This window comes from Panthera leo, chromosome B1 (genome assembly GCF_018350215.1).
Source record: "Panthera leo isolate Ple1 chromosome B1, P.leo_Ple1_pat1.1, whole genome shotgun sequence".
Classification (NCBI taxonomy): domain Eukaryota; kingdom Metazoa; phylum Chordata; class Mammalia; order Carnivora; family Felidae; genus Panthera; species Panthera leo.
Genome location: NC_056682.1, coordinates 603,842 through 622,210, shown reverse-complemented (window position 1 = coordinate 622,210; position 18,369 = coordinate 603,842). Strand labels below are relative to the sequence as shown.

At 57.0% G+C, this 18,369-nt stretch overlaps 1 protein-coding gene across 9 annotated transcripts in view; it reads right to left on the bottom strand.

Moving 5' to 3' along the window:
- Window positions 1–1,645: 1,645 nt before the first annotated feature.
- FBXO25 (F-box protein 25) overlaps window positions 1,646–18,369 on the bottom strand; it is a 55,771-nt gene continuing 39,047 nt past the window's right edge. For 4 of the 9 annotated variants that reach the window (XM_042934133.1, XM_042934132.1, XM_042934135.1 and 1 more), the window contains exons 6-11: window positions 16,500–16,593; window positions 13,192–13,376; window positions 9,325–9,507; window positions 7,913–8,056; window positions 5,532–5,558; window positions 1,646–4,992 (exon numbers count right to left, since the gene is read on the bottom strand). In XM_042934133.1, coding sequence (XP_042790067.1) covers window positions 4,903–4,992; window positions 5,532–5,558; window positions 7,913–8,056; window positions 9,325–9,507; window positions 13,192–13,376; window positions 16,500–16,593 — 723 coding nt within the window. In that variant the 3' untranslated portion in view covers window positions 1,646–4,902. The remainder of the gene's footprint in view (window positions 4,993–5,531; window positions 5,559–7,912; window positions 8,057–9,324; window positions 9,508–13,191; window positions 13,377–16,499; window positions 16,594–18,369) is intronic. The other 5 variants (XM_042934128.1, XM_042934129.1, XM_042934137.1 and 2 more) reach the window with 3 other exon arrangements.

Here is an 18,369-nt window from a genome sequence, read left to right as displayed (position 1 = left end):
TATCCAGGAGCATGGAATCTTTTTCCATTTTTTTGTGCCTTCAATTTCTTTCATAAGCTTTCTATAGTTTTCAGCGTATGGATTTTTCACCTCTTTGGTTGGATTTATTCCTAGGTATTTTATGGTTTTTTGTGCAACTGTAAATGGGATTCCTTGATTTCTCTGTCACTCCATTGTTGGCATATAGGAATGCAACTGATTTCTGTGCATTGATTTTATATCCTGCAACTTTGCTGAATTCATGAATCAATTCTAGCAGTTTTTTGGTGGAATCTTTTGGGTTTTCCATATACAGTATCATGTCATCTGCAAAGAGTGAAAGTTTGACCTCCTCATGGCCAATTTGGATGCCCAGGTGCCCCATTCTTGAGGACATATTTACACACCCATGTTCACAGCAGTCAAAAAGTGTAAGCCACCAAGTGTCTGTCCACAGATGAACAAAACGACAGGATATTATTTAGCTTTAAAGAGTCAGGAAACTCTCACACCTACTACAACACAGATGGACCTTGAGGACATTATTTTAAGTGAAAAAGGCAGTCACAAAGGGACAGATGCTGTGTGAACCCAGGTATTGTATGTATCCAGGGTAGGTCATCCACGGAGACAGTAGATGGCAGTGCCAGGGGCTTGGGACCAGAAGTCAGCGTTTAATGGGGACAGAGTTTCAGTCTGGGAAGGTGGAAAGTTCTGGAAGGGGACAGTGGTGGTGGCTGTTCAATCTGAATGTACTTAATGCCCATGGACACTTACCAGTGGTTAAGATTATGAATTTTGTGTGTACTTTACCATAATTAAAGTTTTAAAAATGACACTGGAATTTTTTGCATAAAGAGTAGAAAGGTGGTTGTATTTACCCGCGCAAATTCCTCAAAATGACTACCAAATAAAAGTGATTTTTTTCTTATTCCAAAAAAACAAAACACAACATGACGTGGCAGGTCGTATCCCAAACAGAAGAGCAGTGTTGGTCGGAGGAGTCCAGGTGCCTGGAGAGCTGCCTCCTGGCTCCTCTCTGGCCGAGGGCCACAAGCCAGTTCTTGGCTGCAGCACTTGCTGCAGGCCTGACCCTGGGTGAGAGGACAGGACAGCGAGGGACACACGGCGGGGTCACCCACCTCTTCCAACGCGGGTGGTCTGTGGGACAACACCTGCTGCCACGCCACCCTCGGGGCTCCAGAGACATCCACTCAGGTCAGTCACGGGGACACTGGTGTCTACATGCCAGGAACCTGTGCAGGACAACAGACGGGCAAGGCTGCACTGAGAACCGGGTGGAAACGGACACTGTCAGCCCGGAGGGTGCTGGCAGGCGGGCGCCCAGGGCGGGTAGGTCCTGGCGGCCTTCCTCGTGTCTGTGCACACCCTCTGGTGGGTCACTGCGCAGTGTCTGATGGCATGCAAGGTGGGGAGGAGGGAGGAGGAGGGGTGGAGCATGATTTGCACACACAGTTCATGAAGGAAGTGATGTGATGTTTCATAAACCATGAGCGCTTTTGGGTTTTTGTTTTTTTACAAATTTTTAAAATTTATTCATTTTTTGAGAGAGTGCATGAGTGAGGAGGGGCAGAAAGAGGAAGACACAGAATCCGAAGGGCTCCAGGCTCTGAGCTGTCAGCACAGAACCGACGTGGGGCTTGAACTCACGAACTGTAAGATGATGACCTGAGCCGAAGTCAGATGCTCAACCGACTGAGCCACCCAGGCGCCCCGACCTTCTGCCTCTTCAAACTGGTTTTCAGAGGGCAGCACCCATCACTGGCAGTGACTGTGGAGAAAGCATTCTGGCCGTTGCTGAAGCGCAGGCTCCTCGGGAGAGGAGCTCCAAGCACACACGCAGAACCGGGCAGCCTTATCCTCTGACAGGGAGCAGGTTTTCCGACAGGGAAGCTTCTCAGGAACCACGACTCACATGGAGTTCTACCCAATGTTTAAAGGAGAATTAACATGAGTCCTCCACACACCCTTCCACCAAAGGGTAGCTGGACCACTTCCAGGGCAAGGTCATTCTCGGAAGCCGTCTTCACCCTGGTGCCCAAACCAGGCAGCACGACAACGTGCAGACTGAGGCCTCTTACAAAAAACCCTGCACCTGACGCCGGAAGACCCAAACCCACAACCATGTACGCAGGGCCTCAGGTCACAGTGCAAGGGTGGTGCAACCTGCAGAGATCAAGGGATGTGGGCGCCTGGCGGGCTCAGCTGGTGCCCCACGCTGAGGGTAGGGATTAAAGATAAAATCTTAAATTAGCCAATGTGATACCCAAATAGGATGAAGGATGAAACCACATGATCTCAACAGATGCAGAAAAAACACTTGACAGAGTCCAATACTCATAATTTAAAAACTCCCCAAAAAGTAGAACTGGAAGCCTCACCCTCAACCTGATAGAGGCGTCTGCAGAAAGCACACAGCTGACCTCGCAGCCACCCTCACGAGAGAGACGACAGATATCTACACCCTGCTGTTAACCTGGCAGTTCCAGTCCGTATTCCCCGCTGCCGAGGATGGGGACGCGTGTCGCCGCTCGTAAGGAATCTACACAACTGCTCTGGGCCGAGTCAGGGGTTCAGCAAGGTCAGAGGACACAAGCGAACACATGTTTTACACAGGTGTCTGCACAGCAGGACAATGGCAGCATTCATGCACGGCACACGTCAGACGCAGTCAGATCCTCGAATACGGTCTCACAGCAGACCTACTTCTCAGGACCAAGGCCTCAACAGTCAACAGTGCCACCTGCTGAACTGTGACAGGGACCACCTCAGTCCTCTGTGTCCACACCAGGTGAGAAACATCTTTCTGTGCCTTGAGACGGGCAAAGTGGGGCTGCGTCTGGATGGGCTTCCTGGGCTGGCAGTGCCCACAGGGCTCACCTCATGCACACCCCGTCTCGGGACCAAAGGCACATGAGACTGACTGCAGGGTCTCCAGCTGTCCATGACCTCATGTCTCACCGTCCCATGCTCTGGAAGACTCTCCACAGACCGGAATTCCCAAGTACCTGCATTCCAGGGTGTGGATTTACGACCACTCTGCGTCTCGCCCCATCCTGGAGGATGGATCTGTGCCTCCACGTGGCTGTTGCTGCCTTAGTCCGCGGCCTCAACTCCGTGTCTTCCTGGACACGGCTGAGATTGCCACTAGCTCGGGCCGGGCTCATGTACGCACCTGGGCCTCGCGCATCCCAGGTCTGGGTCTGACTGTGTCCCCTGTGCAGAGACAGGCTGTGCTCCTGTCCCTGCGACACCATCACCATTGTTTGGGGAAAAGAGCCCAAACTTCAATATCCTCTTTAGAAGAAATTAATACAAAAGGCAACAGGCAAAAGGTACACGTTAGGTAACTGACCAAAAGCAGAAGCGAATGGCCGACAAAGAAAAGGAAATGTCGCCACGCCTCGTCCTTCCCTTAGGAAAAGCGCCGAGGGAACAGGACATGGGGGTGGCCGTCCTTAGGGACTCAACACCGTTGTCTCCGGTTGTGACAACTTCTGTTCACAGGACAGTCTGAAAACATCCTTCGACACGTTTGTCTTGAGGAGGTACCAGCTGCACAGCCTGTGGGCCCTGACAACAAAGACCGGTCTGGATGGTGCTGAGCAACCAATGAAAACCATGCTTTCAAAATGCTGTTGAGAAAACGGTTGCTCATAAAGTGAAAACGGTAAACGGAGGCTTACGCTCCATGAGAAGCTCTCACACAAGACACAGACATCCTGGGCTCCACGGCCATTCCGCGGGAAGCGACTGTGCACCGCGTACAAGCTGTGCCCCCAGCATCAGGGCAATACAGGACAGGACACCGAAGGTGCAGAATCTTTACTTACAAGCACGCAAAACTGCAAACCATTCCAATACACTTGGCAGGAACAAACACTAAAGGACAAAGTAGAAATGATTCCGCAGGGGGGTGGGCGGGTGGTCCCTGACACTACCGAAAGATCGGAATCCACGATGTGTTTCTCTCCAACAGCGGGTGGGGGTGGCAACATCCTTTCTGGCAAGAGACAGCAGGCCCCTCCAGGGGCAGGATTATGGGGGATTTTTATATTCTTTTTTAACACCTTTATTTTCAAAATTATCTAAAATAGACGTGCATTATTTTAAAAATAAGGCAATCTTTTTTAAAAGTTTAAATAAATGATATCAAAATCACTCACACTTTTCCAGAAAGATGCAAAACAGAAGCTCCATCGGTAGACAGACAAGATTTATTACTCTGTCTGTAAAAGGAGCTCCAGTACAGGGCAGTCGAGGCCGAGGGCTGTCCCTCCTCCTCCTTGCCGTGGCGCATGCTCCGTGGCCGGCTGCTGCCCGTGGTTCACCAGGAGCACCCCACCACCGCCTCTGCCGGCCACGAAGCTGTGCAGAGTTCACAGCCCGACCACCGAACACAGAGACACCACACGTCTCCCGAGGTTCAATGCGCAGAGGGTTCACTTGGACACAGCCAGTGCAGTTAACACACACGAAGAAAAATAAATACTCTGCACCCGGTATCTACAAGGCTCACTTACTCTGTCCCCTGCCTCTCATGACTACGAAATCAGGAAACTATCATTGGACAGTTAGGAAGAACAGCATTAGCTGTTAGTGTCAGCTCAGCACACAGTGTGGTGCTAAAAATCCAGAATCTGACTGAACCGTACTTATAAATCTGCAAAGTTGCCAATTTTAGTAGACTTGAACGAAAAGGACTTTCTAGAGGAGAGAGTAGAAATGCTTTTGCTTGGGTGCCCTGACCCCCTTTGAAACTGAAACCAGCCCCACAGCCCTGGCCACACGGGGGAGCGTTCTCCACGTCGTCCTCGTCCTCATGTCCCTATCCTCACCGCTGGCTGCTGCCTGGTGTGGGTGCCACCCGGTGTTGATGCCCCTCCCGCAGCGACGGCACCTTCAGAACCGGAACAGGTCGATGAAGTGCTGTGGAGACACAGGCATGAAGCAGCTGTCGGGGTCGGCGGCCGTGCAGGGGTGCCCCGAGTCCTGCGGGGGGAGGGAGAGGCGTCAGCACCCAGCAGCTGCCCCGTCACAACACGTGGGAAGTACACGGGCCACGGCAGTTTGTCAGAAGAGATAGGGGCCGGGGGTTTCTGCCTCCCTGGCCTGGCGCCACACGCTGTGTTCCCCCACAGCCGCTCTGCTCCCACCCTGCCCCGTGGGGTCAGGCCCACGCCCATCAGCTCGCAGGCGGCGTGCAGCTGGGGACCAGGGTCACACCTAACAGGACAGAGGACTAAGGACACAGGCTTTCTGTGGACTGAGAGCCCAGGCCGATGGGAGCCCTCGGCCACGCCAGGGCAGCACCTGCGCGGGAGGTCTAAGGACTAGTCTACGATTTCCTCTCCGGCTGAGCCTGCCGCTCGAGCGCTGGCCTGCAGGGTCTTCCCTGAACCCTGGTGGGGCCGGAGCGGGCAGGAGCCCACCGCTGGCCGCAGGCCCCACGCATGCTGGGAGCCCAGGCCAGCCGGTCGGTGGGGAGCATGCATGGGACGCGACACAGGCCTGGTCTAGCACGGAGGTACCTTGAACAACAAAGCAAGGCGGCAGTCCTTCGAGATCGTGGAGAAAGAACCGGGAGGAGTGCGGGCAGGGGCGGGAGAGAAAGGAAAACCAGCATTAGAGCGAGCGAGAGAGTGGGCTGCACTGAACACTGGCTCTGATAACAGGTGTTTGAGTGTTAACGGGAACCATCGGGTGATTAGACCAGGCCACACACGTATCGTTAAAGCGAGCGTGGGTGGCAGCACCGAGGACCCCCTGACTTGAAGATGGTCCTGTGGCAGCGACAAAGATGCCCGTTTCCACATCCACCTCCACTGACCACTCGGTGCCCAAGCTCTTCGGGACTGTTCACTAGAACACGCAAAGCAGAGCTGGTGTTTCCACGTACGTTTTGTACTGAAAGGTTTACAACAGGTTTAGGAAAGCCCTTTGTTCCTTCCCTCACAGCTGAGCGCCTGCTGCTGAATCAAGTGAACTAGATCCCACAGGTGCCAGGAGCCTCGTGGCCACCCGCCCACCACCACACAGTGGAAGGAGGAAGGAGACCACCACCCGCCCGGCACGTGTGGGCCTGGCTGCAGGGACCCGGGGCTGGATACCAGCGTATGGTCACTGCATCGTGGAGGCAGAGTGCACGAGGCGGCCCGGGAACCTCCTGCACACAGGCCAGCCGGCTGTAATCACTCCCACCCCCACCCAGAGCCCCAGACCTGCAGTGTCATCAACACTGGCCTCTACTCGATCTGATCTCTGGTGGCAGACACCCCAAGACAGGTGACATGGTCCCAGGCAGTACCTGGACTCTGTCTGGCTCCCAACAGCCCCCCCCCGCAACCTGACACCACTCTCCCTGGAGCTCCGGGGGGGGGGGGGGGGGGTCCAGACACTCAGCTGCAGAACAGGCAGGAGGAAGGAGCAGGGCCCCCAGTGTAGGCACTGAGCAAGGGGCCCTGAGACCAGATCGCATGCAGGGACCCGCTCCAACGGCATCAGGGGACACACCGTGGTGGGTTGGCATCAGTGCTGGGACTGCAGACAGAGGTCAGTCTGGTCCTGTCAGGTGAGCCCCCAACACCTCTCTGTCCACAAGGACCTGCCGTGTGTGACACGCGGCCCCCATCACACTATTGTCTGTGCCCTTCGACTGGTGACCCAGGCCCCTCTGCCCCCACCTGGAGCCCCACTCATCCTCTGACAGACATGAGACTGAGGGAGGGACGGGCCTGCTCACAGACGCTCTGCTCTTGAACTGTGTTCTAGAGAACATGTTCTACAGGACAGCCACTGCAAGACCCATGACGTGTTCTGTCTTTTCCGTTCTGAGAAGGAAGTCCTGCTAAAGTGTGAGCCAGCGAGTCAGAAACACGATCGCACGTAACTGGAGCAAGGAGGCATCAGGAAGGATCCGTGACGCTGCCCACCTTTCACAGAGTAAATAAACCTCCATTAAAATAATACAGCAAACAACATCATTACATTCACTGCCACGGATAACCTGAAAACCCAGAAGTGCCACTACTGTAAATATAACGTGAAATGAGAAAAATCTCAAGCAGTCCTCTCTTTTCCGACAACCTAGGGCTTGCCATATGGTCCACCTAACAAATCACAGGTAGAAGTGAACAGATAGGGCTGGATCGGCCAGGTAGAAGCGGATGGCGGGAGAGCGCGAGAGGGCCATGCCGCACACGGGACGCGCACCGGGTCACCCTCAGCAGGGTCTGCTCCGCCCTCCCGTGGAAGTCTCACAACATAAACACACAGTCCCAGATGCAGAGTATCAGCAGGTGAGGAAGACGAGGGGCTGCCCAGGGCAGGTGTGCACGTGCTCACCTCCGCCTGGAGGGCCCAGGAGAGCCCCGGGTCTGCGTGGCGGGAGGTGACAGGGTGCCGGGCGCCCAGCACACTGGGTACTCGGGTTCAAGTGTGAGTCAGGAAACTCTGGTCCAGTTTCCCTCAGGTAAGTCGGGAAACCCCCTGTGTGTCTGGAAGGCTATGCCCTCCCTGCTGTGGGGGCTGGGCCTGGAGGGGGAGCCTGTGGAGGCACCTCCAAGGGGTCCCGGGACAGCTCCGAACGGGATCCACACAGGTGTACAAAGGACAGTTCACCCCTGCCCTCCAGTTGTGGGCCGGTAGGGCATCCAGAACCGCAGGCAGGAGATGCGGCAGGAACCCGGCACCGGCCCAGGACCAGGTGCCATGGGCCCCACCAACCCGGGGACACATCCTGCCAGCGAGTGCCCAGCAAAGGCAGAAACGCGTTCTGATTCAGACTCCAAGTTGTACGTTTTACTTCCGTGACTCGGTCCCCCTGCCGGGACGCTGAGGAAACTCCCATCTTCTTACTGTTGGGCCTACAGTGGACAGCCGTGTCCAGGATGCAGCCGCCCAGCCGCCTCACCTTCCAGAAGAGGATGCTGCAGTGCCGGCAGAAGTGCAGGGTGTCCCCGTACTGCTCCCGGGTTGGGTAGTGCTTCTCCAGCACAAAGTACATGAGCTTCCACTCCACGTGGCCCTTCTCCGAAACGATCAGGTGTCTACAAAACTGGACACACACAACTCTGTTCAGCACGTGGCTTTCACAGACGGTATCAGGTGCAGCTTGATTTCACAAGGCAGCAGAGTCCACGACACAGTTACCTGAAATCCAACTCACCTGGATCAAATCAGATGGGACCAGGACAGGGCAGCATCCCCACCCAGGAGACCTGTGCCCTCCTGGGGCTCTGCCACCGTCACAGAGACGGCGCCCAAGGCAAGTCCCACCTGCCGCCTCCATCCTGGAGAACCTTCTCTCTCCTTCCCTGGCTTGTCCCCCTGCTCCCTCCAAAGAATCCAACACCCCTCATCTATGCTGACCATAGAACCCCAGTCTTTCCTCGCAGCTGAAATTCATCCTGACTTCTCTGATTCTCCGACAGCAAATCCACCTTGACCATTTTCTCTGGGGTCACAGAGGCCTCCAACTAAACCCAATGGCCCTTTGCTTAGCTGACGGCCCAGGACCTCCAGCGCCAGGCCTGGTGGGTCCCTTACACCCTGGACTCCGTCTGGTCCCCAGGGCAGGTGGCCCGCTCACTTCCCTGTGCCACTCCAGCCCCAGCTCCTCCTCCAGGAGCTGTGCCGCCCTCCTGGCCTCGGACGCATCCTCACGCTCTCCTGAACGTTCTTCCAGAGGACCAACGATCTCCCAGAAACTGCACTCTGCTCCCAGTGCTCTCGTGGATCCTCTCAGCCCGCTGGGGAAACCCCGGGACACGGCGTGGCTGCAGCACCCTCACGCACACCACAACCTGCCCTTTCTCAAGGACACCCGCCACCCTGTCCTCCGAGAGCACACATCCAAGGCTCTGTCTACTGCCCTCATCTGTCCCCACAGCAGCCACACCCGCCTCTGACAGGTGGCCTGGTTCCTGACCGTCCCACCTGCCCCTCACGTGCGTGAGACTCCAGCTCCGGTCCCGGAGGCACGACAGCAAACCGGAACGGCCAGCAGGTCGCCGGTTCTCAGAACTGGGTCTGAAGGCACGGGCTGCGGGGAGGGGAGCGCAGAGAGCCGTGTACAGCTGCCGGGCACAGGCTCGGGTTCAGGGGGCACAGCACCTACAGGGCATGCGGCGCGGCGGAGGCCGGCGGGCAAGGAACAGATGCCCTGGTGCCGACCGGGGACCCGAAAGCCCTGCCTCGCTCTGCCATCTGTGCTGGGTCACATCTGCCGTCACGGACCCTCCCCAACGTGGAAAATGAACTTCACAAGCTCCCGAGGAGAAATCACGGGGTCCTGCACAAGCTCTGAGGGGCCCCCACACTCACCTGCTTCTCCGCAAAGTGGTACTGACACAGCCGCTTCCACAGCTGCCGGTCCTCACTGAGCGCAGACAGGGTCGGGGTCACTTGGCCCAGTGTCACGATGTCCCAGCCATCGGAGAATCTGTACAGGATGTTGTTGAGCATGTGCAGTGGGAGGTCGCTGAGCGTGAGGCCGTCGTTCACCTGCTGGAAGGGACACGGACGGCGGTTCACTGCGCGCAGCACGAGAGGGCGCCAGGCCACAAGGAAGCCCAGCAGCCGAGCCTGAGCAGAAGCTCCGACCAACGCAGCCCAAATGCCACCGTCCCTCCCTCCTGGCAGTGGAGTCCTGTGCTGCCCCAGGCCCCGGGGGTCACACCCTCCCCCTGCGCAAGATTCACGTCTTCCACGTGACATGGACGTGGCCGGCGGCCAGGGGGTCCTGAGCAGGGAGGGGGGCGGCGGGGAGCCACTGGCTGATCGCAGAGGCCCCGGCAGCTCTGGGTATCCAGTTTCTAATGTAGAAGCTATGCCCCTCCCCGCTCCCTCCCGAGGGTGCAGCTCCAGGGGATGGGGTGGAGCCTGTGCACATCCCATGGGGGGAGTGGAGGGGAGGTGGGGGAGGGGACCCGGATGGAGAGAGAGGCGACAGAGGGAGGGAGGCAGGCACCCTGTCAGCACCCCCACCTCCCGGCAAGAACCCCTCGCTAGCACACGGGGAGCGCAGTGAGGGTTAAACAAGGGCGCAGAGTCCTGTGGGCTCGGGGACGCGTGCACACCCGTGCACACTCCTGACGTGGCTGAGTGGCTGAGAGGCTGAGAGACTGTCCTCGTCCCTGGCGGTCAGCCCCAGGGACGGCCGGCTCCCTCTGGTTTCTGTTCTCTTGGGCAGTCCAGTTCCCTAGGCACAGTCGGTGCCTGTGGGGGGAGCACTCCTCGAGCTTGGTCCCCGAATCCCCCGGCAGGTGCGGAGAGGGGCCAGGCCGCGCGCTCTCGGTCCACGTCGTCGCTGTGTCACTGCCCAGCAGCAGCCCCGATACAGGTGCATCGTGGCACTTTGCGGGGGCTGTGAGGAGGCTTCCCATGCCTCCGGGCGTGGTGACAGCTCAGGGCACATCTCTGAGGATGTTTCCCCTCGTCGGACCCCTAGCCACCAGCCTGGGAGACGTCACCGGGCAGTGCTGCACAGGCGTGTCCCGTGTTCCTGCCATCGCACTGACAAACGTGTCCCCGCCTCCGCTGGACAGCACGGCGCCCGCAGACACGAGCTGTCAGTGCTGCTGGCACACGGCAGAGGGCGCACGCGCGGGCCCACACACACGCTCCGTGGGCACTACAGCAGGAACGTGACGGCTCCTTCTGCTCCTGTGCTCCTCCTTCCTCCTCCCCAGAGGAACCTGCGCATCACACCGGAGCTCATGAACACCCGCTGCCCTCACAAGGCGCAGGAAACGCCCTGATTGGCGAGGCCGGACGGTCCAGTGTGACTGAACCAGACGGCACCACAGAAAACACCAGCGTGGTTCATCACGACTTCTGACGGCGCAAACGTGAGGCGGCACAAAGCCCCGGCTGGACCGTCAGTTGGAAGCCGAAGCTGTGGTGCCTTCCACTCAGCTGCCCCCCCCCCCCCCACTGCTGAGCCATTTCCTGTTGAGCTCAGCAAGCAGGTCCCCAGGCGGGCAGGAACGCTGCTCCTCCCCTCCTGCTCTGGCCCTCCTGGCACATCACAGGCACCCGCTCCCACTCCTGTGGAAGCACACCCACCTTCGCTGCAGGCCCTCGAGCTGCCCTGGCTCCCACAGGACCCAGTGAGGACCCGCCTCCGCCCTCGACTTTCTCCCCTCACAGCAGGGCCCCCTGTCGTTGCCCTGGGGGAGTTTCTGCCACCTTTCAGCAGCAGCAGCAGCAGCAGCAACAGCAAGGGGTCTGCTCCCCGCAGGCAGGACCCCAGACTCAGGCACCATGACTCTCACACCCACGAGCTGGACTGACGTGCGGTCACGCACTGTCCCCTGCAGTCTCGCCCAGGCTGCCTGGGCTCCCAGCACACAATGACCGCCTGATGCAGATGCCCACAACCTGGCCACACAGTTCTGGGAGGCCAGGAGCCTGCATTTAAGGGTCACCATGCGGACTTCTTTCCTGGAACTTGGAAGAGGAGGCCACCGCTGCCACCAGGGACACGGGACGCGGTGTCCGAGGCCGGCGGGGCTCAGCTCCAGGCGGTGCTCTTGGACCCACACCGTCCATGCCCCGGGCGCATGCTCGGCTGCCCTGCTCCACTGGCGTCTACACAAGCGTCCTCTGAATAATTGAAGGTGGAGCTCAAGGCTCACTGGCCTGTGGCCTCAGCCTGGCGCCCTGAGGAGCTCCTGCCTCCGAGTTCCTGTAACCTTCCCACCCGTGAGCCTCCCCGCACTGCCTGCTGTGAGGGTACAAAGCCCAGGTCACGCGGGCAGAGAGGGAGTCCATGGCGCAATATCAGATATCAGGACCGGCGTGGACATGACCGTGTCACTTGACACACCCGTCTTTCCGTTTCCTCCCTGGTGTGAGTGACTGCAGGGACCATGCCCCAGGAAAGCCAGCTCTGAGCGCAGAGCGGGGCCCAGGTCAGGAGACAGTCCCCGCCACTGCCCTCCCTTGGGGCCTCCTCCAAGCTGCCGTGAACGACAGGAGGACCCACCAGGAGGCGGGTGCCTTCTCGGTCCTGCTAGCAGCCAAGGCCTCTGCCTGCCTTCCCCTCGTGATGCAACGTGCGCCAGCCCAACCGTGTGCTTGTCTGCCCTCCCGTGGGGGCTGCTGTCACCGCACACTTCTCTCTCCACACTCCCTCCATGGGGGTCCTGCCCTCAGACTCCTGCTGGCCGCCCTCCCCCAGCTCCCTAGTTCAGGCGGTACCTCCAGGCTGTCTGGCCACGCACGCGAGAGACAAGTGGGACACAGGTGTGAGGTCTGGCCACTTGTGCAAGGCTTCCACACGGCGTGCGTGTCCCTCTCACAGGCGGACTTTCCAGTCACAGCTCTCAGCCGCGGGGGGGACACCACATCCGCTGCACAGATGATGCTTCTGTCAAGTCTGTTGAGTGCTTACCAACACTGAACGTAAGAGAATCTGTTGTAACTTCAAGCCATAGTTAGGGAACCTCTACTCTTTCCGTAAATCCCATATTCAGATGGCAAATAAGTGGCCCGTAGTTAAGGTTTTCCAGATCACTTCTGAAAGCAGCTGCCTTCGTGTGGAGCCTCAGGCGCACTGACGGGAGGGGACCTCACCCCATCAGAAGGGCAATCTGGAGAATCCATCACCTGCTGGGCACCGCAGGCCATTCTGTCCACTCTTTCCCTTACAGAATCCTGGACGTGAATAGAATACCACCTGCAACACTGACTTAGTCAGCTGGGCGAACACTTTCAGTTCCTGGAATAAGCCCTTTCCGGACAAGTGACGGGATCTGCACCCTCTTCTGCCCAAGCGCGTTCTTGCAGAGCTCCAAGCAGATGCATGTGACAACAGGGACAGCAGGCTCGTGGGGCAAACGCGGACCCTGGAGAAGCAGCACTGTGTGCACAGGAGTCGCTGGCAGTACAAGGCAGGTGGACTCACGGGGTGTTATTCTAGCCCCAAACCCCTAACTTCCTTTAGAGGCAAGTTAACGCACGGCCTCACGATCCATCCTCAGTGATGGCCACCCCCACGGTCTTCTCAAAGGCAATGGAAGCCATCACGGGGCCATCTGGCCCGTATCATCTTCAAGCAGTAATTACAAACACACAAAGAAAAAACCCCTCCAAAAGCTGTACCAGCCGCTCGGGCCCTGTGGTCACCAGGAAGCATCCTGTGACGCGGACTCCCCGCACGCGGCTGTCGGGCCCACGAGCCCCTACCTTAGTCATCTGAAGGTTCTGCAGCTGCTGCTGCCAGGCAAGAACGGTCTCCAGACGGCACACCCAGATGTTGCTGTTCCCCACCAGCACGGACTTCCCGACCCCGCGGACAAGGATGCACAGGGTGGAGCTCAGGTCCTGGAGAAGATCCTTGATGAGGCGGGGGTTCTGGTGGTCGTCGAGCACTGGGTAGGACAAAACACAAGACTGTGGATCTGTACAAGTCAACCCCTCGTCCACCGACAGCATTCACAGACGCGCCACAGAGTGGAGCACTGCTCTGCCCCAACACGGGCGAACCCACAGGGTGGTGTCCCATAATGGGGAGGGAGGGGGGGCATCGCGAAGGGACAGACCGCATGTAGAGCCCGTTCTGAGACAAGGCGGGGTGGGCACCAGGGAGGGGTCAGAGTCCACGGGGATGTTCCGGAGGCAGATGGAGGGGTGGTCACACAACCATGGGAATGTGCTTGAAAATGATTATGGTGGTGAATTTAGGTCATGTATATTCAACCAAAACAAAACACGATGACCTAATTTCACCACAACCCCAAACTGGCATCACTTTTGAGATACCAGAAACATGATAAAATTTAGAAAAACATGAAAATATTGCCTAATAGTAGAATTATGGTTGAGTCTATAATTTCGCCTTTAAAATTGGCAGCCTCTATTTCCTTTATACTCATCATAAAGAGAATTGATATTTAAAAATGCCTTACACATAAAATCCTAAATTTACACGGGAGCATAAACTCATGGTGTGAAATTTAAACTCCATTTATTATTAGCCAGTAATTACTCAAGACAAGCGTTAAATTAAAAATAAAGCTCCAGGCTTGTTTGATGCCTAAACGTTTACAACCTTGGTCATGGAAACATAAAGCAAGCACGACATGTACCTGGTTACTTGTGACAAAGTGAACTCTCTCTCTAGAAATTGGGGATTCCCTGTGACCAGGTGAACTCTCTCTCTAGAAATCGGGGATCGCCCCTGACAAGGTGAACTCTCTCTCTCTAGAAATCAGGGATTGCCCCTGACAAGGAGAACTCTCTCTCTCTAGAACTCAAGGATTCCCCCTGACAAGGTGAACTCTCTTTCTAGAAATTGGGGATTCCCCCTGACAAAGTGAACTCTCTCTCTCTAGAACTTGGGGATCCCCCCTAACAAGGTGAACTCTCTAGAAATTGGGGATTCCCTGTGACAAGGTGAACTCTCTCTCTAGAAATCGGGGATCGCCCCTGACAAGGTGAACTCTCTCTCTCTAGAACTTGGGGATTCCCCCTGACAAGGTGAACACTCTCTCTCTACAACTCGGGGATTTCCCCCTGACAAGGTGAACACTCTCTCTCTAGGACTTGGGGATTTCCCCCTGACAAGGTGAACACTCTAGAACTCAGAGATTCCCCCTGACAAGGTGAACTCTCTCTCTAGAAATTGGGGATTCCCCGTGACAAGGTGAACTCTCTCTCTCTAGAAATTGGGGATTCCCCTTGACAAGGTGAACTCTCTAAAACTCGGGGATCCCTCCTGACAAGGTGAACATTCTCTCTAGAAATTGGAGATCCTTCCTGACAAGGTCAACTCTCTAGAACTCGGGGACTCCCCCTGACAAGGTGAACTCTCTCTCTCTAGTTATTGGGGATTCCCTGTGATAAGGTGAACTCTCTCTCTAAAACTCGGGCATCCCCATGACTAGATGACCTCTCTCTCTAGAACTCGGGGATTCCTGTGACAAGGTGACCTCTCTCTCTAGAAATCGGGGATCCCCCTGACAAGGTGAACTCTCTCTCTAGAACTCGGGGATTCCCCGTGACAAGGTGACCTCTCTCTCTAGAACTCGGGGATTCCCCCTGACAAGGTGACCTCTCTCTCTAGAAATCGGGATCCCCCTGACAAGGTGAACTCTCTCTCTCTCTAGAAATTGGGGATTCCCCTTGACAAGGTGAACTCTCTAAAACTCGGGGATCCCTCCTGACAAGGTGAACACTCTCTCTAGAAATCGGAGATCCCTCCTGACAAGGTCAACTCTCTAGAACTCGGGGACTCCCCCTGACAAGGTGAACTCTCTCTCTAGTAATTGGGGATTCCCTGTGACAAGGTGAACTCTCTAAAACTCGGGGATCCCCGTGACTAGATGACCTCTCTCTCTAGAACTCGGGGATTCCCTGTGACAAGGTGACCTCTCTCTCTAGAAATCGGGGATCCCCCTGACAAGGTGAACTCTCTCTCTAGAACTCAGGGATTCCCTGTGACAAGGTGAACTCTCTCTCTAAAACTCGGGGATCCCCGTGACTAGATGACCTCTCTCTCTAGAACTCGGGGATTCCCTGTGACAAGGTGAACTCTCTCTCTAGAAATCGGGGATCCCCCTGACAAGGTGAACTCTCTCTCTAGAACTCAGGGATTCCCTGTGACAAGGTGAACTCTCTCTCTAAAACTCGGGGATCCCCGTGACTAGATGACCTCTCTCTCTAGAACTCGGGGATTCCCTGTGACAAGGTGAACTCTCTCTCTAGAAATTGGGGATCGCCCCTGGCAAGGTGAACTCTCTCTCTAGAAATTGGGGATTCCCCTTGACAAGGTGAACTCTCTAAAACTCGGGGATCCCCGTGACTAGATGACCTCTCTCTCTAGAACTCGGGGATTCCCTGTGACAAGGTGACCTCTCTCTCTAGAAATCGGGGATCCCCCTGACAAGGTGAACTCTCTCTCTAGAACTCAGGGATTCCCTGTGACAAGGTGAACTCTCTCTCTAAAACTCGGGGATCCCCGTGACTAGATGACCTCTCTCTCTAAAACTCGGGGATCCCCGTGACTAGATGACCTCTCTCTCTAGAATTTAGGGATTCCCCATGACTAGATGACCTGTCTCTAGAACTCGGGGATTCCCAATGACAAGGTGACTTCTCTCTCTAGAACTCGGGGATTCCCTGTGACAAGGTGAACTCTACCTCTAGAAATCGGAGATCCCCCCCGACAAGGTGAACTCTCTAGAAATCAGGGATCCCCCTGACAAGGTGACCTCTCTCTCTAGAACTCGGGGATGCCCCGTGACAAGAGGAATTCTCTTTCTAGAACTCGGGGTAACTATCTTCCGTCTTAGGCTCCTTTGTGTGCACAGCAACCTTCAGGAAAGGAAACCACAGGAACAGAAGGGTGGAACCACAGAGCCGAGTGTAGAGTCGGGTCTAGGAACTACCGCGTCATTGGACAGTGCGGTTCCTGACCACACTGGCGAGTAATAAAGAGGAAGCCCGTGCCGTCTCCTTCTCTAGGTTATTAAGCGCATCGGTCAGCGGCTCACCCTTCTGGACGATTTTGTCCAAAATGCTGAAGTAATTCTTCTGGGCGACGCCGCTCAGCGAGGTCAGCTGGGATTTCGCGATGAGCTGCAGGAGCTGCAACGGGAAAGGATGCGCACCAGCTGATGGGGAGGCAGGAGCCGCGCTGGCCCCTGGCCTGTCACCGTCCTCAGAGCAGCGATTTCCGAGGGTGGACGCGGACTCGAGGGGCGGATCCAAGGCGATTTTCACCTCAGGCCAGTCTCCTGAATGCGTCCTCACGGTGTGCCGGGCCGCACCTTTGGCCGCCACCAGCCCTCTCCCCTTTACGCGCTCTCTCCCTTTCATTCTTCCTCATCTGCCCGCTCCTGTCCCTCCGTCCATACCCGCGTCTCTCTGGCCCCTGGCCCGCCCACTGCCACCTCCCATGACAGCCCCTTCCGATTCCGGCACCGCCACGGGGGTCTGCCTGCACAGTCTCACTCCCACCGGCGGGGGCGCCACAGGCTCTCCACGCCCCCCTCCGACTCTGTTCTGAGAGACGCGCGCTCCCTCCTGCAGGGCCTGTCCGGCAGGGCCCCCGCTCCTGCCGGCCCACAAACGGGATTCTCTGGGGGCCACAGCCAGGCCTCCCCGTCGCCGGCACGAGTGTCTGCTGGTGGCCCCCACACCTGCCCCCGACCCGCGGTCGGAACATGTCTGTTCCCGGCTTCCTGCACCGTCTCTGCCCAATCTCGGCTGCTTTCCGCAAGCGTGACGCCGCCTCCGAGTGCGTGAACACCCGCCTCCTGTCTCCCGGAACGTGGATTTTCCACCCTCCCTCCCGTTCACCGTGCCGGTGTCCAGAGGGAGAAAAGGCATCCAGGGAGGCCGCGAAAGAGCAAACCAGGCGTTACAAGGATGACGACCACGTGATCATCTTCGGGGGCAAATCATCCTCCCATCTCTAACATGCTTACACATGTGTGCTCCGCTGCCATGATCACAGACACACACACACACACGTCAGGGCGGGGCCTACAGGTCCTAGCCGATCAAACCAGACGTGTCTGAGACGATCCAGCCCCTCGGCTCCTGCTCCTGATCTGATCACTGCTGAGCATCTTCCTAGTTTGAAAGTCCTCACAGCCAGCACCGTGGGGCTGAACAACACCCGCTTGCTCCTGAGTTTAGAACCACATTAGAATTCGGGCCAACTGGGAGGAAGGGATGGGCTCTGTTCCAGGAAGTGCTGCACCAGTGACAGGTCTCCAGCCACCGCGGCCTCCCAGACCTCGCGCCACGGCCCTGCAGACAACCTGCCCGTGTGGCATCGCTAATAAACACAGGTTCCCGCTGCCACAACACGGGGCCTCGGAGACACAGACCAGCCATGCAGACACACGTCTCTTCTGCTCCCCAGAGCACAGAGGGAGGAGGAGGGGAGCACCCCAGCCCAGCAGTCTGTCCATGTCCCTAAATGCCACTGTGAGGTTTCCAAGTCAGCCAGACTCCCGGGGTGCGTGATGAAGGGCTCCAGGGGCAGTTTGATGGGGTGCGGCCACAGACGCGAAGGAGGCTCGCAAAGGGAGTGCCGCCCACTCTTCACTTTTACACAGAGAAATAACAGTTATTTTTATCTCTACACAGTATCAACTGAGACAACTCCTGTAAGTGAAGTGTCTCCGGGGTCCTCAGCAACCTCAGAGCAGAGAACACGCTGAGGCCAAGCTGGAGGCCTCCTGCCCTCATGAGCGCTCCTTCCCTGTGGGGACCAGGGTCCATGGGGCTGCGTCTTCCCAAGCACCCCCCCCCCCCACCACCACCACGGTTTTCCACTGTCGTGTAAAATATCCACATGAGACAGACCGGGCCATCACTCACAGGGGCTGGAGGATGGACGGACACCTGCCA